Source organism: Malania oleifera, chromosome 3 (genome assembly GCF_029873635.1).
Source record: "Malania oleifera isolate guangnan ecotype guangnan chromosome 3, ASM2987363v1, whole genome shotgun sequence".
Lineage (NCBI taxonomy): Eukaryota > Viridiplantae > Streptophyta > Magnoliopsida > Santalales > Ximeniaceae > Malania > Malania oleifera.
The window spans coordinates 99,354,891-99,376,678 of NC_080419.1; the positions used below are offsets into that span (position 1 = coordinate 99,354,891).

At 36.2% G+C, this 21,788-nt stretch overlaps 1 protein-coding gene across 1 annotated transcript; it reads right to left on the bottom strand.

The window, feature by feature from the left end:
• Positions 1-710: 710 nt before the first annotated feature.
• On the bottom strand, positions 711-4,665 carry LOC131151908 (uncharacterized). The gene is made up of 3 exons (XM_058103394.1): positions 4,221-4,665; positions 2,809-3,230; positions 711-1,486 (listed from the first exon to the last, which is right to left on the bottom strand). Exons 1-3 carry the CDS (start codon positions 4,383-4,385, stop codon positions 1,048-1,050), a joined length of 1,026 nt encoding a protein of 341 aa, XP_057959377.1. The 5' UTR covers positions 4,386-4,665; the 3' UTR covers positions 711-1,047.
• Between the last annotated feature and the right edge of the window lie 17,123 nt (positions 4,666-21,788).

Genomic DNA, 21,788 nt, shown 5'->3' on the forward strand with positions numbered 1-21,788 from the left:
CTTTCCATACTAAAGATTGTTTGGTACTACAGAGTTTGAGAGTTGAATTTCTCAGTGTGAAAATGCAATTTTGTAGTGGTGCGTTCAAAATACGAATCTTGGGCTTGAACTAGTTCATCAAGTTCCTTTCGTGAAGTAATACAAAATAAGTTAGATATTTTGGATAAAATTAATTGGCTTCATGAGATTAGTCGGTAAGGTGATTAAAATATTTTTGTCATAATTGTTAACATACCCAATTGCCTATTGAATTCTAATATGAAGCATCCTTTCCATGAAAACGTGCGGTGGGTTCGTTGAAGATAGATACCATGTGGGCTGCATCTTGATAATGCCATTACACAAGAGATGACCAAGAAAGGCACATGCACAATCAGTTCCTTTCTCTTCTCCTCTCTCTTTTTTGGGTAAACAGCACATGGGAATCCCTTTAACGCGTTGTTATCCCACGTGCTTCGGTGCTAGCTATGCGTGCAAGCTTTGATAAAATATGTTGGCAGTCCATAATACAAGATAAGATATGTAAGAGGTTTGAATTTGCAATTTTTATGTTAAAATTTGTAAGTCTCTGAATCCAAATCTTAACAATTCGGTAAGACATGAAAGGGTATAGGAAAAAAAAGATAAGATAGACTAGTTCAGGAATCAATAGAAAAAAAGATACAAGATTTAAATGCTAGCATGTTTAAGTGTGTGCTGCTTCAAATGCATAATATTAAATATTATGGATTCATTAATTATTAGAAAAATACGAAGGCATACAACAAAAATACACGCAATATTACATCCCCCAAAAAATAAATAGAATATAATACAACAAGCAACCAATAATTGATAAGTAACATCTATTGATCTTTAAAAAGATGAAAAATGAAAAATAGTGGATTGATTGATTACCATATGTTTTTGGTCATCAACACAATCAAATATCTAATATCCACAGACGGGAAGCAGGCCACTTTGGTTTTCCAGAGGCCTAAGTTGCCCTGTTAGCCAAGGAAGCATGGATGCCCAGATCAGCGACCAATTGAACAGTGTCATCAACTGTCAACCTCCCAAGGCTCGCTTGAGGCCTGCTCGCTGCTCTGCTGACAATCTTGTTGGGAACTTTACCTCAAATTTTATTCTTAGATCACCCCTATTGCCTGGCTCCTTGGCAATTGGCATCCCCTCCTGGGCTACCACAAGCTCATAACCAGGGCTAACAATGTCGGACACTGGGATTGACAGATTACGTCCGTCGAGGGTCACAAGCTGTACTGTGGTTCCCCCAAGTGCCTCTGCTAGTGACACCCTTTGGCTCACAATGAGGTCATTGCTATCTCTCTTGAAAACATCATGGGGTTTCTCGTCAATCACAAACACGAGGTCCGCTGGAAGCTGGTTCAGCGACTCATTCCCTTTATCTGGGAAAGTGATTTTGGTTCCCTTTTTCCACCCAGGCTTCACATCAATGGTCAAGATTTCTGTTTCTGGAACTAATCTTCTGCAACATTTTAAATTTAAAAAGACTATATCAAGAGAAATTGACAATTCTAGGCTAAAATGTGCTTCGCTGTGTAACAATGACTAATTGTCTATTGTGCTGAAAAATAACAATGACACATGGCCAGATAAATGGACGCAAGCATCCAATGGTAACAAGAAGCAAACTGAGACTTGACATTAAATGGCATAGGTTGAATAAATCTATGAAAAAAGATCTTGTTTATGAAGTAGTTTCTGTCATTCCAAGGCAGAGATTATGATGGTATGAAGGTATCAGCATGACTATTGAAATTTGTACTACAAGAGGTGTGGATACCAGCAGATAAGAGGGTATAAATGTAGATAATTGCTGTATTTGTATGAAAATTTATATAAAAGTTTCAATTTCATTATTCTATTTTTAACCCAGTAAAGTAATGATGCACCTAGATTGTTTATACACAAGTGGCAGCCAAGTATGCATAAAGCAAGATGAGCAACAGACTTAATGACGATAAAGAATCAATATGACAGTCATCAACATAATCATAAAATGCAATCCACCTTCCCAATTCTCTCTTTTTGTCACAACTATATTGTTCAAATTGGCGAGCACATATATTGAGACTTATTGAAGCAATATTCCAGTGTTGTTCAGCATATATGGTCAATAAACCAGCAAGAATAATTTAGCAGAGACCAAGCATAATATCAATTCATAAAAGGAGTAAAAACCAGATTTTCTACATCAAACAAAAGCATGACCATGACAAGGAGAGACCAATGAATTACGCCACAGAAAAAAAAAAAAAAAGTAATCACAATCAATGCTTCTCTGCATATCAAACAAAAGCGTGGAAACCAAACTTTCTGAATGAAAAAATTCCCTCAATTATATGCTGCACATATCGCAAAAATGTTCACGACTTAAATGGTTGGCATGTAACAAGCTAGGCAACTTGAAAGAACCAGGAGCAATAAAGGAGGCAGGAATCACAAATTATAAATGAATAAGATTTGATAATTGCGGAAAAACAAACCACTCATAGGGAGTCTTGCTCCCATAATTAGCCCCTAAAGGCCTTAAGAGACAAAAAAAAAAAAAAAAAAGTAACAAAATGACAAAACTACATTATTCTAAGATTTCAAATGGATTCTCAAATAAGTTAATATCAGTTTTTATGTTCCATGAGCCTCATCTGACCACATAAATTTACAATCATTATGGTGACCTTTTGCCATACAGTTGGTAATGTATGTTGAGTATCTAATTCAAAAGGTAATGATGCTGAAAAGTAAAAGAAAATGAATAAGAAATATAAATGAGATAAGCAAACATACCCATTAGCATCAACCACAGTTCTAGAAATTTTCATTTTCCTAGTCGATCCTGCATACAATTCCTCAAGGCTGCAAGGCAACTTGCTCTCCACAGATGGTGGTTTTTTTGGCACGCTACTTGCACTACTGCCATCACTATAAGATCTAAAAATATTTTCATTTGCATTGAATCCCCCAAACATTCCCCCACCATCTGATGGGAACCTCATGGACCTGCCAATTCCTGATGACCCAAATCCAAAAGGACTACTTCCAAAAAATTCTGCAAAAATGTCCTCTGCATTTCGGGGATTGAAGCCACTAGATGCACTGCCACTTCCATTGCCAAATGGGAATCCACCAGAACCAGGTGGTGGCATGTCTTTTAGCCCTTCTTCGCCATACTGATCATAAATCGCCTTTTTTTGTGGGTCGCTCAACACCTGAATCAACAATAATCATCAAATCCGCAACTTAGGTTAGTCCAGGCAATTTACACACAACAAATCTCACTTTTGTTGATTTAAATGACACAAGTTTCAAAGCACAGCGTGACTGAACCTCATTAAGTGCAAAGCAATGGAATTTAACATTTGGTCGCTAACAAAAATCAATGCCTTAAAAACCCTATTTAGTTGTTGAGAAAATGTGGAAACAAGATGAGAAATTAAATTTCAAACATCTATTTCTTTTTAAATACAGGATGGAGAAAAAAAATTGAATGTGCGCACCCCACCCAGGGGGAGAAAGGGGAGGAGGGCACTAGTTATGCTGCTTGGTCATCTTGAGCACTTCATTTGTGGAACCTAGCCCAATTGAACTAAGCTTAAAAATGCTTTGTATTTCAACTGCATGGCACCAGCTGCTCAAATGTTTTTCTCAACTTCTTCTATGCATCACCATTTTTCTAATAAATAGCAGGTGACCAACATGTCCCTCTCACCACCCTGACCTACATTGTCACCTCCCTATCATCTTCTCTACTTCAATCACATTACTCCACATTACTGATGGCGTCAAATTCTTTGTTGCACACGATGAAACCATCTTAGTCAGCTTCAATTGATTCTTTTCAAACACCCATTTTACCAAATACAGCCATTTTCTATTTTATCAATTTTTACGCCACCGAGCTCATTCATCTCAATATCCCAGCTTCAGTTATGCTCATTCACTATATCATGTCGTGTTCATACCGCAAGGAAATGTGTGCTTCTTCAAATAGAAAACTAGGAAGCAAGAAATTTAATTTTCTCTCACATTTCCTCCATTTTCTCACGAACCAAACACCAGGTATGGCACCAATAAAAAACGATGATGGAATTAAATAAAACAAAACATATGCAATTTAATGATGGGGGGAAAAGAATAAGATATGACACGATCACGAGCAAGAAAAGAAGGAAAAAGGATGAAAAAATGGGGGATCGTACTTCGTAAGCCTCGGAGATTTGCTTGAATTTGGCTTCAGCTTCTTTCTTGTTGGTGGGGTTCTTATCAGGATGCCATTTCATGGCCAATTTCCTATATGATTTCTTGAGGTCGTCATCGCTTGCATTCTTCTTCACCTTCAAGACGCTGTAGTAATCGACTCCCATGTCGATTTGAATTTATAAATTCGAACAGTGTACAATACAATTGGATCAACAAGATTCATAGACCATTGACGAGTGCAAATTCACGCACATCAAGTCATCTTAAAGAAAAAAAAATCTCTCTCTCTCTCTCTCGCAATTTCATCAAAACAAGAATTTCAAATGACCCCACTTCCCGAATCATCAAAACAATAATTTTATTCTCTCTAAATCATCGACGCAAACAATTCTCTCTCTCTCTCTCTCTCTCCCCAAAATTCAGTTTTTAGATATTGGTAAAATTGTAAAATTACAAGGTAGCTCCTTGAAAGTAAACACAATTGCAAATAATTCCCTGAAGTTTACACAATTGCAAATAATTTTAAAATTTGTAAAAAAAAATTTCCTTTTTTTTTTTGTCAATAAGGGAGAAAAAAAGAAAAAGAAAAAGAAAAAAAGACACAAGGTCATTTTTTCTACTCAAATAGAAAAAGTGAAAAATAAATAGAAATTACTAAAATTTCTATCATTTTTTTTTAAGAAGTTGCAAAAAAATATTGTATTTAGTTCTCTATTAATTAAACAAACCCAAATTAGTTTTTAATCGAATCATCTTTCTAAAGAAAATCCCTTAATACCACTCAAATTGCATCGATTTTCAAATAATAATAAAGATAAATATGTAAATTATATTTTATGAATTTTCTTATGTTTCAATCGATCGCCTTCTTCACTTTATATACACCAATTTCTAAAATATCTATAGGTCTTCTATCTTTTCTTAAAAAAGGTCAATTAATAACAAATAGGTTAATATTAAATTTAAATTTATTAATTAAGGAAAAATAAAATTTAATTATTTTTTTATTCATTCATTTCTTTTTTCAGTTGTGCCCTCAATTTAAAGGTTATCTTATGATTGCGATAATTTTTTATAGATTATTGATTAAAAAAAAAGGTAGCTCAGTGCATAAATAAATTATTTTTATTTAAAATTTAAATAAATTTTGATGACTTCCATTAACATTTACTCTTTATTATCTCCTAAAAATAATAAATTTAAAAATGTGAAAATTTTAAATAAATCTTAATTTTTAACTTCCTATTTTTTTTTACTCCCTATTATCTCCTAAAAATAGTATATTTAAAAATGTGAAGTACACTGTGTGTCCACAACTAGTTATAAATAATGAAAGCTTTTTTTCAAGTTTATTTTGCATCGAACCAAATAAAGTATAGAGAAATATATCTTTTTCTTTTTTATTTTAAAAAAATAAATTTATCATTTTTCTCTTATCTCATGACCTGTTTGGAGCTTGAAAATTATGGGAAAAAAGAAAGAAGGAAGGATGCAAAAATATAAAGGAATTCATTTTTTCATACTTATTTATCAGAAAGTGAGAAATACAATTAAAATATATAGCAAATAATTAAATAAAAATTAAATTTATATATCATTAACATTTGATTTTTCTTAATTTTTAATCATATTGTAACAAAGTTTTATTTTTAATCCTATTTGATAAAAAGAGAAAATGCTCGAAATGAAAAGTGATTTTTCTTCTTATTTTTATTTTTTTACACACACACACACACACATTGTAAAACTTTAAAATGTAAGTTGCCTAAACTAAAATGTTACTGTGCATGAAGAACCAATATATTCATGCCAATCATTCATTATTGATAAGATTTTTTGAAAAGAAAAATAAGAACATGTATTTATTAGAACTTTTTCTTTAAAATAAAAGTTTATATATTTTCGCTAATTGGTTGTCTTCAATTTAAATCTATCAATCTTTTTTTAAAACAATACATATCAATAATCTAATATCCACAATAAAAAAAATCTATTTTTTAGTGACAAAATTTATTAGTAACCCATGCAGAAGTATTATTAGTAACACATTAGTAATGACGATTTTGAAAGCATTATTAAAATCTAATATTAGAGATGTTTTATAAATTGTCACTAATTTTTTTCCCCATTGCTTAGCAACAATTACTAATTCTTAAGTATTAGTAATTGTTGTCCCTAAAGTCGTGTCTAGAGAGACCCGTCGGGCGCGCGGGGGGGGGGGGGGGAGGTGAATACTCTTTTGTGGATTAATAGATTTTTCTACAAAATAATGGAACTTGGCAAGATACAAGCAATTTAAATAACAATATAAGCTAACTAAATAACACATTAAATAAAGGAGGTAAGAGAGAAAATCTTAACATCATAGTTTAATGTGGTTCAACCTCTTGCCTATGTCCACGCCTTAAGACGCGCTAAAGGGTTGCAAAATCCACTAACCAATCTCTTTTGAAGACGGAGAAGCCTTTACAATTAGGGAACCAATCCCTCATGCTCACTAAGAGCCGATTGGCGAAGTTCACCAAGAACCCCTTTGATCCGATTCACCAAGAACCCTAGGTTCACCAAGAACCTTTTGACAATCAAACGAGAGTGGAAGATTGTGGTTAATATAAGAGATACTCCTTCTTGAGCTGATTACAATACAAAGCCTCACACTATTCTCTCAGGTAAAGATTTTCACAAGAATAAAGAGTAAGAGAGATTTAAGCAATAAGTGATGAACTAAATACTTGCAATAATTTAATCAACAACTAACAAAGGTATTTAATGAGTGCTAGTAGCTTGTTTTATAGGCAAGTAGGCATACTAGCCGTTTTATGGGCATTGGACATTTAATATAATAAGATAAGTTGAGAACTAGCCGTTTTTTGCCCGTTAGAGTTTTGTTTCTAAAGCAAACTATTGGTAGTTTTTCTTAAACCGTCAAAGGTTTAAATTTAGCCTATTGCTAAAATCGTTGAAGTACCTATCCTGTTTCATTCTTTTGGGTGCTTAATCATGGTTTAAACTAAAACAAGACCAATTTTATAAGGTATTATAATACCAATCTCATTTAAAACTTGTCCTTACGAAAATTCTTTTGATTATAGGATATCTTGCATAAAATGCATTTGAAAGTTTATTAAGTTTGTTGTTGATATCCTATATACTAGCATGCATATGTAATTGCTCAACTCTTGCTAAATATATTTGCTAGAATCATAACTACAAGAGTTACAAATTATTCCTATCTCAAACACATCCCATTATATACATGTGACTTTACATTAGCTTTCGTTGGTTGTGCTTGGGTACTTCTGAGTAAGCTTTGATCTTGCTTCATGAATGTTCACGTTATCTTGTGCTTGCTCTAGTATTGTCATGTTGTTCATGTACTAAACTTGATGTGCAAAGATTAGTTTAACTTAGAATCACTAATGGGTTGTTATCATCAAAACATTATAGTTTGGGACAATGTCACCACTAAGGTTAACAATCTCCCCCTTTTTGATGATGGCAAACCATTGAGGTTCTTGTAGGATATAATTTAAAAACTCCCCCTCAACATATTCATATTGTTTGAAGGATATGAAAACATTACTCCCCCTTGCTGTATGCATTTTAGGCATGATAAAATTATTCATTTCTACATTTCACAACCATGCAATTTTTGGACAGTTCATTTAATATGGACCAGTAAGCAAATACTAAAGTTTCATCGAGAGTCAGTATATCCAACCAATAGACAGCACATCCAAAAATTCTTTACATAGTACATATTTGTTTTTCTTTCATATAAGTCTACCATAATGTTAATAGCCAAGTATATAGTGGCAGTATTTAGCAATATTAGCAATAACATATGTTATGGTCGTAGTACTCAACAATCATCAATGCCAATCATAATGAATTTCCAGATAATATGTGATATGGTAGTAGTACTCAACAATCATTAATACTTACCATACTAGACTATTAACTAACATATGAGTTTAACCAAACAAATAATACACCAACACCATCTAAATGGGGGTTCTAAATACCTCATCTAAGAAGATCAAGAATCTGAGAAAAATGAGGATCGATGTTGTCCATGAGAGCATCCATTCTCTGCTCCATTGAATCGATGCGTGTGTTCATCCCCAACTCAAGCCTATCAAGGCATTGCAGAACAGAATCATATGCTTGTCCACTACCCTCAGGTATGTCCATATATTCATTAGGTTCTCCTATTGATGTGGCCTCCTCTACCATTGCTTCTTCTTCCTCATCAATGGGAGCTCATTGTTGATCTTGTTTCATCTAGATTGAGGTGTGCTCATCCCAAACAAAATGCATTTGGCGCAGGGTGAACTCTAAATATGCATCTTCAAATCTTGGATTTTCCACCTTAGCACATGCGAAATGTACATCGTGATGGGAGAAGATGGCTGTAAGGAGTCGTCCAAAGGGTAGGCATCCGGTCTTCTTGCCCATATTATCTTGCATCATTTGCACAATGAGGGATGGCAGACTAATCCTGTGACCATGCCACACACAATACATCGTGAACATATCATCGACTGTCACTATAGAAAAAAGAGATCTTGGTGTCTATGGAAAGCTAAGAGCAAATCCCAAAACTTTCATGTTAATGACTTTGATGGTTTCAGGAAAATCATTGATGGTTTTGGGAAAACTTTCAATGGTTTGCGTCGAGATTTCCACCCCAACGGCTAGTTTGCATAGTTTTTTATTGTTTTAAAGGCCCAACGGCAACAAAATGGCTAGTAGCCCACTTTGCCTATAAATACAAGTTCTTAGACTTGTTTAACAATGGTTTTTGTGATTTATACAAGCATTTAGTGAAAAATCTCTTTGATTACAAAACCTAGGCACTTTACATTTAGTTCATTCATTCAAAAGTGCTCAAACTCTCTTGTTCTCCAATCTTGTTTGATACAATCCTTGAGAGAGTGTGTAAGGTTTGGTTTGTAATTTATATTAGCTCATTTGTGGAGCATCTTTTGTATTTCCATCATCTTGTAAGGTTCCTTGTGAACCATTTTGGTGAGGGTTCTTTGTGAGCTAAAAGCTCTTTGTGAGCGTGTAGGGATTTGTTCCTGAAAGTAGGGTTGGGTACTTGAGTTGTAAGGCTTGCTTCGTCGGGGAAGGAGCATTGATAGTGGATTGAAGAATCCTTGGTTTGGTGCTAAGGCGTGGACGTAGGCTTGGTGTCGAACCACGTAAAAATACTGGTATTGTTCTTTCTCTCCCTTACACTCTTTACTTTATTTCTTGGGCATGATTTATATTTATATTGTGATATAATTTCTTGTATCTTGCCAAGATATTTTATTTTGTAGAGAAATTCAATATACGCGAAAAGAGTCGTTCACCTCCCCTCTGACTCTACATTGTATATCCGCTGTGGGGCACACGTAATTACTCCACAAGCTACGACGTCTAATAGGTTCTAAAAGCTTCCCAAAAAATTTTAAAAATATTACTTAATATTTAAAAAAATTATATAAAATTTTTGAAATAAATCTGGGAGTTATTTTTATAAAATATTTTCTCGATTTTTATCCCTATGATTATAAAGAAAGGGTATGAGCTTTTTAAGCTTCTCGTGCCCTAGTTCTGAGGGAATAATTATATAGTATATACATGGCTTATTATTTGCATTAGTGTTGTGGAGTTTTTCCAAAGGGATAAATAAAGTCTATTAAGTTTAATTTGGGATAATTTTCTAATTAATTAGGTATCGTTCGTAGAACGGGTGTATAAGGGGTGCTCATACCTTCCCTTCACATAACCGAACTCCCGATCCCTGCTTTGGTAATGCAGACCGATTCTACCTTTAATTGGGTAGTAATCAAGTGTTCTAACCACACTCAAAAAAGTTAGTGGTGACTTCACCTTCCATTTTTCATGAAAACTAAAACTACACCTATTTTTATTTCGCCAACCCCGGGGCACCCTCGCTCCACAGGGACGTCGCGACACATATCAGCATGTAAATTGTTCTTCTTGAAACTGCTTACAAATTTTCTGCTCACAAAGGGGAACCGATTTTTCAAGCACATATTGAGAGAAAGGGATGATATCAATTGTCCCCTTTGTGGCTTTCATATTGAATGTATTATTCATGTTTTCTTGCGATATTTGGTAGTTTAACTCATTTGGTTCGCCTCTCGTATTCAACCAAATTTAAGGGGATTTTAGAATTGGTGGGGACTCCTCTATTCAATTTTTGCATTGAATTGGTTGTGGTGATGATATTAGTAATTTGCTTGCTGTTCTAGCTACATTTATTTGGACAAAAGGAAATAATGCCATTTTTAACAAAGTTGTCTTCGATCCTATTTTATCATTAATAAGGCTTGTGAATGTGTTTTTCTTAAGATCAAAGTATGTTGATGAAGATTAAGGAGAGAGGATTGGGATGCTAAATCCATCTCAACCTCACACCATTCCACACCCTATTCATTTTCACTACATCTAATTATATTTGACGATGCTGCTTGGGATAGTTTGTGTAATGACCCAAAAAATAATGGTATTCAAATAATAAAGAGAGAGAAAATGGAAATAGAAAAAAGGGTGGCAGTAGACTTCGTTGACGAAGTGGCATTTTGGACTCGTCGACGAGGGTGCGCTTCGTCAATGAGAAGATACCAAGAGGGTGTTTTGGCGACTCTGAATTTCGTTGACGAGGGGTGAGAGTTCGTCGATGAATTACCTTGATCTCGTTGACGAGCCACTGTGGCTCGTCGACGAAGGCCAGTGTATAAATAGGCCTAAATCTCATTTTTGGCCGGAAAATTGTGCGAAAACTTATTTCTCTCTCCTCCCTTTGTCTCTTTCACCTTCTCTCTAAGATCTCGGGCTGGATTCTCGCCGGTTCGATGATCTGAAGCCACCACGACGCTCCTGGAAAAGTTTTCCCCAAACCTACTGGAGTGGAATGTCAGTGGAACTACTTTGGAATTCATCCTTGGTTTAAGGTAAGACTTTTTACTCAAAATTTGGTCTTTCCATAGTTATAGGAAATGTTTTATACGAAGAAATACTGAAGTTTAGTTTTGCGAGTTGTCCTTTTCAGGGTGTTGAATAGGGAGCCCTGCGAGTGCAGGTCGAGTATATTTTAGGGGGTTTCTTTTTGAAAATTAGGTAAGAAAATAAACTAAAACAATTATTTTTCAATGAAAAATAGTATTAAATTATTAAAAGAATTATGTTCAGGAAAACATGTATTATATTTGTATATTATTGAGAAAATGTTTATTTGGGAAAATTTTGCTATGATACTGAAATGTATGTATGAGTATGGAATGACATAAAATATGATTTTAAAATAAAATGTATGGTTTTATTCAACATTGTGTGGCATGAATATTATTTTATATGAAAAGTATTATGTTATGACAATTTTACGAATAAAGTATGTTTTAAAAAATGATGGAATATTGCAATACATTATGGTTTCAAAATACATGATAAACATATTATTTATTCAGAATAACCTGTATGAAATGTTTAGCCCAAGGCCTCGATTGATAGCCGATGCAAGGCCGTGTATTATGTATGATTTCGGCGCAAGGTCGTATTTATGAATGTTCGGTACAAGGCCGCAGATATGAAAGAAATCAGCGCAAGGGCATATATATTTATGTATGTTATTACAGAAAATGCTATCAACCTATTTATGTTAGACAAATATATCATCATGAATTATATGTTATTAGAACCCAGATGATAGTTTAGTTCAGTTTCAAGAGTACGGTACTGTAGCTATACAGATCAGATTATTATGTTCAAACTTATGCTAACCGCCCCTGCAAGTAGAGGGGGTGGGAGATGGATATTCTATGTGGCTTCTAGTGTAAATTTGTAGACATCCACCTGATAGTCCGAACCAAGGTATGGCGGGCCCATCGTACTTACAGACATTTTTGACTCGGCAGTGGTCGGCTAGCCATTGTCGGGTCCTGCCTTCAGGCTGCACAACCCGTCATGGGGGTAATACATGACATCAGTTAGCTATACATCCTGGGTAAATTTCAGTATTATCGGTTATATCAGACATTATGTACATTATGATTTATTAGAAATTACCAAAGTATATGCATATTCATTTATGTTATGATGAATGTTTACTAGTATATGAAATGTGTAACGACCTGCTTATATTATCATATAAGCAAACATGATAAATAAAATAGTCAACCCGAACCCGACAGTAGTAGGGACACCTGTCATATACAATGGAAACTTAGGCAACAGTAAATGTAAATCACATTCTCATAACCATAAAATATAAAATACCAGAGCTAACTACAATCCATAGTAATACCGTACTCATATTCAACCTCAAAATATAAAAAGTACAACTAGGATCCCACAATAAAAATCTCCTGACCCTAACCCAAACTTAACCTCCTAGCAGGGTAGTACAATCGACTCAACGGTGATCACGCTACGCCGGTCTTTCTGGGTTTCCTGAAAATCATTTAATGTTTGGGGGTGAGACACTTCTTAGTAAGGGAAAATAAACTAAATACAGCTGTGTGACAATATGAATATTTAATGATAATATAGATATACAGTACATTCTTCATACCAGAAAACATTAATCATTTAATAACTGCATAAACGTATACCTTCATATTTTTAATAAACCATACTAATCATAATTGTCTGGTATAGCTAATAATACTGAAAACATACCCAGGATGAATAGCTAGTTGATGTCATGTATTACTCCCCATGACGGGTTGTGCAGCTCGAAGGCAGGAGCCGACAATGGCTGGCCGACCACTGCCGAGTCAAAAATGTCTGTAAGTACGATGGGCCTGCCACACCCTAGTTCGGACTGCTAGGTGGACGTCTACAACTCTACACTGAAAGCCACATCGACTATCCATCTCCCACCCCCTCGTGGGGTGGTTAGCACCAATCGGAACATAGATATCTGATCTATATAGCTACGGTACCGTACTCCTGAAACTGAACTAAACTAACATTCGGGTTCTTATAACATATAATACGTGATAATATAGCGTTTAACAAAAATGAATTGATAATATTTTCTATAATTTCATAAATATGACCTTGCGCCAAACATTTCATAAATACGGCTTTGCGCCGAATATTTCATAAATACGGCCTTACGCTGAAAAGATATATTATACACGGCCTTGCGCCGAATATTTCATAAATACGGCCTTACGCTGAAATCATATATTATACATGGCCTTGCGCCAACTATCAATCACGGTCTTGCGTCGAATATCTCATACATATCATTCTGAATAAATAAATTAATTATCATGTATTTTCAAAATCATAATGTATTATATTATTTCATAATTCCTGATAGCATGCTTTACTCGTAAATTTTGCCATAACATAATACTTATCATGTAAAATAATATTCATACCACACATTGCTGATTAAAATCATAGATTTCATTCTAAAATCGTATTTCCTGTAAAACAACAGTATTTTCCCAAATGTGCATTTTCTTAATAATATTCAAATATAATACCTGCTTCCCTGAAAATTAATTTGCTGATAAATAATAATAATTTGCATGAAAAATAACTGTTTTAGTTTATTCCCTTACCTGATACTAAAAAGAAACCCCCTATAAATCTACTTGTCCTGCACCCGCAGGGTTCTCCAAGTAACACCCTGAAACCAACAACTCACAGAACTAAACTTCAGTATTTCTCCATGAATAACCTTTCCTATAACTACAGGAAAACCAAATTCTAAATATTTAGCCTTATCTTGAATCAAGGATGAATTTCAACTCAAACCCACCAACGATCCGCTCCGGTAGATATGTAGATAACTTCTCGAGGAGAGTCATGGTGGCTTCAGATCGTCGAACTAGCGTAAATCCGGCCCGAGATTGTAAAGAGAAGGTAGGAGGGACGTAGAGGAGATAGAGAGGAGTCTGCGCATCAAATTTTAGTCTGAAAATGAAGTTTAAGCAATTTATACAATGGGCTTCGTCGACGAGTCACGTCACCTCGTCGACGAGGTCATGAAGAAATTTGTCGATGAACTCCCCCTTCATCAATGAAATTCAGAGTTGCCCAAAAACATCTTTTTGGTATTTTCTCGTCGACGAAACACACCTTCATCGACGAGCTCATAACATGACGTTGTCTATGAATGTGCCTACTGCCCCCTTTTCTTTTCTGTTTCCATTTTCTACTCTCTTAATTATTATTTAAATATCATTATACTTCAAGTCATTACATTCTTCCCTCCTTATAAAATTTCGTCATCAATATTTACTATTCATACAACTCATTATCCCTTAAAGGAAAAACAGTTTACTTATTTTATTACTTACCCTCACTTATGACGGAGAAATACCGTGATTACATTTTAAGTCCTGGGAGATTACATATATCAAAAGAAAATATACCACTTACTAACTAAAGTATTACATGTACCCGCAAAAGAAATACTACATATTTACTTACATTTCCTAATTATATCTGAACTTCTTAGAATAATTGCGGGTACTTCTGTTTAATCTGCTCCTCGAGCTCCCAAGAAGCCTCTTCTACTGCATGATTCCTCCATAGAACTTTTACTAGAGGAATCTTCTTATTACGTAGTTCCTGTTCTCTTCTATCCAGAATTTGCATGGGTACCTCCTCATAAACTAGCGAATCATGGAGTTCTAACTCACCATAACTGATAATATGAGAAGGGTCTGAGATGTATCTCCTCAACATAGAAACATGAAATATGTCGTGCATCCTAGATAATGCAAGTGGCAAAGCTAGCCTATAGGCAATCGACCCCACTTTCTCTAAAATCTTAAACGAACCAATAAATCTAGGGCTAAGTTTACCCTTTTTTCCAAACCTCATAACTCCTTTTATCGCAGCTATCTTTAGAAATACATGATCCCCAATATCCATTTCTAATTTCCTGCAGCGATTATCAGCATAACTCTTCTATTGGCTCTAAGCTGCACTAATTCTATCCCTGATGAGCCACATCTTATCGTATGTCTACTGTACAAGTTCTGGTCCCACAACTCGCCGCTCACCTATCTCGTCCCAATACAAAGGAGATCGACATCTCCTACCGTATAAAGCTTTAAATGGTGTCATGCCAATACTGGTCTGATAATTGCTATTATACGCGAACTCTACCAGCGGCATGAACTGAGTCCAACTACCCCCAAAATCTAATATGCACACCTGAAGCATATATTCTAATATCTGTATCATCCTCTCAGTCTGCCCATCTGACTGAGGATGAAATGCTGTACTAAATGATAACTGAGACCCTAAAGCTTCTTGTAAGCTTCTTCAGAAACATGACATGAAACACGGGTCTTGATCTGACACTATAGATACAGGCACTCCGTAAGAACAAACTATATCCTGAATGTAAATCTCTGCCAAACGGCTGAGGGAATAGCTAATCTTGATAGGGAGAAAATGGGCAGTCTTAGTTAACTGATTTACAATCACCCAAATTGCATTCTGGCCATGTGATGTCGATGGCAGCCCTGAAACAAAATCCATGGATATATGATCCCACTTCACTCTAGGATAAATAGTGGCTGTAACTAACCCGCTGGCCTCTGGTGCTCAACTTTTGCCTGCTGGCACGTCAAGCACTGGACTACATACTCGGCAATCTCTCTCTTCATACTACTCCACCAATAAAACTCTTGCAGATTCCTATACATTTTCATACTGCTAGGGTGAACTGTATAAAAGGATCTGTGAGCCTCCTCCAAAATAATCTTCCTGATCCCAACATCAGCAGGAACACACAGTCTAGAACGAAACCGCAAAGCCCCGTCATCAGAAATGCAGAATCCTCACCCTGACCAGTTTGCACTCTATCTATCACCTCTGCTAATTCTGGGTCTTTCTTCTGAACGGCTTTAATTCTTTCCTACAGAGTAGGCTGCACTATTAAATTGGCGATGCATGTAGGAGGATCACTTCCTACCAACTCTATATCGAGTCTGTCTAGATCCATCATGATCGGACGCTGGATCTTCATAGCCGTCAATACTAATTCCCCACACTTCCTGCTCAGTGCATCAGCTACCACATTTGCTTTCCCTGAGTGGTAACTAATAGTACAATCAAAATCTTTAATTAACTCTAACCACCTTCTCTATCTCATATTTAGTTCCTTCTAGGTGAAGAAATACTTTAAACTCTTGTGGTTGGAGAAAATCTCACACTACTCAACTTTTGTATTCTTTCAACTGTCTAGACACATACGCCACTACCCTGCCATGCTGCACCAATACACAACCAAGTCCCTTCAAGGATGCATCACTGTAGATAGTATAACCCTCACCCCTTGACGGAATGATCAGTACTGGTGCTGTGACTAGTCTCTGCTTCAATTCCTGAAAGCTCTGCTCACAGCTGTCGTCCTATTCAAATCTAGCAATCTTCTTAGTCAATCGTGTTAGAGACCCTGATAAAGCTGAGAATCCCTCAACAAAATGATGGTAATATCCAGCTAACTCCAAGAAACTCCTGATCTCCTAGACGTTCCTCGGTCTAGCCCAATTCATTACCGCATCAATTTTATTGGGATCCACAGAAATTTCGTCTCCTGAGATAAAATGCCCCAAAAACACAACTTTCTTGAGCCAAAAGTCACACTTTCTGAATTTGGCATACAACTTTCTCTCATTGAGCATCTGCAAAACCTGCCTCAAATGTATCTCATGCTCCTCATAACTCCTCAAATAGACCAGTACATCATCAATAAAAATAACAACAAACTGATCTAAATATGGATGAAAAGTCCTATTCATCAAATTCATAAATATCGCAGGAGTATTCGTCAGACCAAATGGCATAACAAGGAACTTGTAATGCCCATACCTGATTCTGAAAGCCGTCTTCGATACATCTTCTATTCTCACCTTTACTTGATGGTAGCCTAACCTGAGGTCGATCTTAGAATACACTCGTGTATCCTAGAGCTGGTCAAACAAATCATCTATACTGGGTAAAAGGTACTTATTCTTGATGGTCACTTTATTAATCTCCTTGTAATATGCACATCCTCATAGACCCGTCCTTCTTCTTCACAAATAGTACTAGAGCTCTCCATGGAGATACACTAGGTCGTATGAAACCCTTATCAAGTAAATCCTATAACTGATCTTTTAATTCTGCCAACTCTGCCGACACCATTCGATACGATGCTTCAAAGATCGGCGCTGTACCTGGAAATAGATCAATGAGAAAATCTACCTCACAATCAGGTGGCAAACCCGACAATTCATCTAAAAATACATCTATAAATTCTTTCACTACTGGAGTGTTAATAAGCTTCAACTCATTCTCCAACATTTCTTTCACGAAGGCTACAAATCCTTGACAACCATTCAGAAATAGTCTCCTCACCTAAATAGCTGAGACCATATGAGGTAGAGATTGCACTCGTGACATTGTAAATCTGAATTATGGTTTTCCTAGCGATCTGAATATCACTTCTCTCGCACGACAATCTATATTAGCAAAGTTAACTGCTAGCCAATCCATGCCGAAAATGATATCAAACCCATGCATATCCAGCACTACCAAATCAACAGATAGAATCCTCCCCTGAATATCAACTGGACAACCCCAGAGCATCCTACTACATCTCACCGCTGACCCGGTCAGTGTGGCCACTAATAATTCAACATCTAATGTTTGTGTTTCGGCCCCATACAATTTAACACACCCCACAGATACAAACAAGTGTGTGGCTCCTGAGTCAAAAGGTGCAATAACTTTAAATGAAAACATATTAATCGTACTTGTCACCACGTCATCAGCTGTCTCAGCATCACCCGACGCCATAGTAAAAACCATGGCTAGAGCCATATTCCTCTACTAGCCTCCACATGGCCCCTAGTAGCCTCCTCAAGCAGGTCTAGGACCAAAAGCAACACCAATCTGAGCCTAAAAATCCCTTATCATATGCCCTGGCTCTTCATAATGATAGCAAACACCTTGCCCGGAATGACACTCCCCCAAGTGTCTTTTCCCGCAAGATGGGCAAGCTGGAGATGGCTGCACACCCTGGAAACCGCGATTCCCGGTCTCCAACCTCCAATCTCTATAGTAGCCACCTCTCTTCCACGAACCACGGTTGAATCCCTATTGGGAACCAGAAGGTGTGGATCTCTTCTTCTGCCTCTGCTCCTCAGCCTCCAACCGCTCTCCAATCTCTGCTATAGTGACTCTATCCACCACCTCAACGAAATCCTACAACTTCAGAATCGACACTTGCTTATATATTTCTCTCCTCAAACCTCTTTCAAACTGCCATACCTTCTTTGCTTCATCTGGTATAATGTACGGGGCGAAACGAGATAGGTCGATGAATCTCGCCGCGTACTATTGCACGATCTGCTATCCCTGCTTCAGATTCAGGAACTCCTCTATCTTTGCTTCCCTGGATGAAGCCAAAAAATACCTATTGAAGAATATCTCCTTGAACCGTTCTCATGTCATCTCCACAGGTACTATCCTATGCTGCTCTAAGAGTTTCACCGTCGTCCACCACCTCTCGGCCTCTCCAGTCAATCTATAGGTAGCAAATAGCACCTGCTGCTCCTCTAAATACTGCAGTACTGCAAATATTTTCTCTATCTTCTGCACCCAGTTTTCAGTGACTGCAGGATCTATTCCCTCTAAGAAAGCCGGAGGATTCATATTTATGAATTTCTCTATTGAGCTACCATGGCCTGCCGACGAACCACCCTGTTCCCTCGAACTCCTGGCAATTTTGGCCATAACTTGTTGTGCCACGCTGCGTAAGACTGCATCCGAATCACCACCCGTAGTGCTTGAGGGTCCAGTATCCTCATTTCCACTAGCATAGGCACTACTACCACTAGGGTCCATCTTGAAAAACAAATAACTTAACTGAGAACCCTATCACGATAACATATCATCCAACTAGTACTATATTTCATCAATTAATTCATCACTCCTGATCTTAATTTAAGGTTCAATCCTGCAACCTAGATACCCAACTCGATGACAGTTTACCATAAATTTCTTGAAATTGTCACCCTACGAAAATCACACAAACCACCACGAAAGTCCTGCATCTAGACTACAAAATCAGACCTCAAATTACCTTATCCTATACTCTGGTATTATTACTGCTACATTTTAAAGTCTATAGAATCTATTATCCTAAGCTCTGATACAAAACTATAACGACGTGCTTATATTATCATATAAGCAAACATGATAAATAAAATAATCAACCCGAACTCGACAGTAGCGGGGATACCTGTCATACACAGCGGAAACTTAGGTAGCAGTAAATGTAAATCACATTCTCATAACCATAAAATATAAAATACGATAGCTAACTACAATCCATAGCAATACCGTACTCATATACAACCTCAAAATATAAAAAATACAACTAGGATCCCACAACAAAAATCTTCTGACCCTAGCCCAAACTTACCCTCCTAGCATGGTAGTACAATCGACTCAACGACGGTCATGCTCCACCGGTCTTTCTGGTTATCCTGAAAATCATTTAATGTTTGGGGGTGAGACACTTCTTAATAAGGGAAAATAAATTAAATACAGTTGTGTGACAACATGAATATTTAATGATAATATAGATATACAATACATTCTTCATACCAGAAAACATTAATCATTTAATAACTGCATAAACATATACCTTCATATTTTTAATAAATCATACAAATCATAACTGTCTGGTATAACTAATAATACTAAAAACATACCCAGAATGAATAGTTAGCTGATGTCATGTATTACCCCCCATGACGAGTTGTGCAACCCGAAGGCTGGACCCGACAATGGCTGGCCGACCACTGCAGAGTCAAAAATGTCTGTAAGTACGATGAGCCCGCCACACCCTGGTCTGGACTGTTAGGTGTCTACAACTCTACACTAAAAGTCACATTGACTATCCATCTCTCACCCCCTTATCCACCCCCTTATGGGGTGGTTAGCACCAATCTGAACATAGATATCTGATATATATAGTTACAGTATCGTGCTCCTAAAACTGAACTAAACTAATATCTGGACTCTGATAACATATAATACATGATAATATAGCATTTAACATAAATGGTTTGATAGCATTTTCTATAATTTCATAAATACGGCATTGCGCCAAACATTTCATAAATACGGCCTTGCGCCGAAATCATATATTATACATGGCCTTGCGCCAAATATCTCATACATATAATTCTGAATAAATAAATCAATTATCATGTATTTTCAAAATCATAATGTACTGTATTATTTCATAATTCCTGATAACATGCTTTACTCGTAAAATTTGCCATAATATAATACTTATCATGTAAAATAATATTCATGCCACACATTGCTGAGTAAAATCATACATTTCATTCTAAAATCGTATTTCCTGTAAAACAACAGTATTTTCTCAAATGTGCATTTTCTCAATAATATTCAAATATAATACATGCTTCCCTAAAACTTAATTTGCTGATAAATAATAATAATTCGCATGGAAAATAACTGCTTTAGTTTATTCCCTTACTTAATATTGAAAAGAAACCCCCTATAAATCTACTCATCTTACACCCGCAGGGTTCCCCGAGCAACACCTTGAAACCAACAACTCACAGAAATAAACTTAAGTATTTCTCTGTGAATAACCTTTCCTATAACTACGAGAAGACCAAATTTGGAATATTTAGCCTTACCTTGAATTAGGGATGAATTTCAACTCAAACCCACCAACGATCCACTCCAGCAGATATGTAAAGAACTTCTCGAGGAGCATCGTGGTGGTTTCAGATGGTTAAACTGGCGTAAATCCGGCCCGAGATCGTAGAGAGAAGGTAGGAGGGATGTAGAGGAAAGAGAGAGAGAGAAGTCTGTGCGTCAAATTTCAGTCTGAAAATGAAGTTTAAGCAATTTATACTATGGGTTTCGTCGACGAGTCACGTCACCTTGTCGACGAGGTCATGAAGAAATTCGTCGACGAACTCCCCCTTCGTCGACGAAATTCAAAGTCGCCCAAAAACATATTTTCTGTATTTTCTCGTTGACGAAACACATTATACTTCGGGTCATTACAAAATGTAATAATAATTTCCTCATTGACTTACATTGTTCTTACATCATTTAGGATCAGAGTAGACATTATCACTGTCCATTTAATTTGAATAGATTTATGTCATCATTCATTGAACTTGAAAAGATGTATCTCACATCGTTACCCGTTGAATTACAAAGAAAACTTTATGTTATCATTCGTTGATTTGACATTATAATTTTAAAAATTGACTTTGAAAAATGTATAGTTGTTACTATTAACAATGCATCACAGCTCGGCACACTCAATGAGAGTGATGTTGTCAATATTTATATCAATGATTTCAGGCAGAAACAAACTCAGAAGGAAACCGTTGACTATTTTATCAAACCGTCAACGATTTTATCTGCTAGCTGAAGATTTAAACGTCAAAAATTCGAGACAAATCGTCACAATAAAGTTTAAGGAGTGTCAAAGACCCAAAGTCAATCGTCATAATAAAAATCTGAGGATC

Bases quoted from the DNA above. Each gene is read 5' to 3' on its own strand.
- LOC131151908 (XM_058103394.1), bottom strand. From the start codon at position 4,385: ATGGGAGTCGATTACTACAGCGTCTTGAAGGTGAAGAAGAATGCAAGC. The intron at 3,231-4,220 runs GTACGATCCCCC...TTGTTGATTCAG, and splicing joins AAATCTCCGAGGCTTACGAA to GTGTTGAGCGACCCACAAAA. The intron at 1,487-2,808 runs GTATGTTTGCTT...AAAATGTTGCAG, and splicing joins ACTGTGGTTGATGCTAATGG to AAGATTAGTTCCAGAAACAG.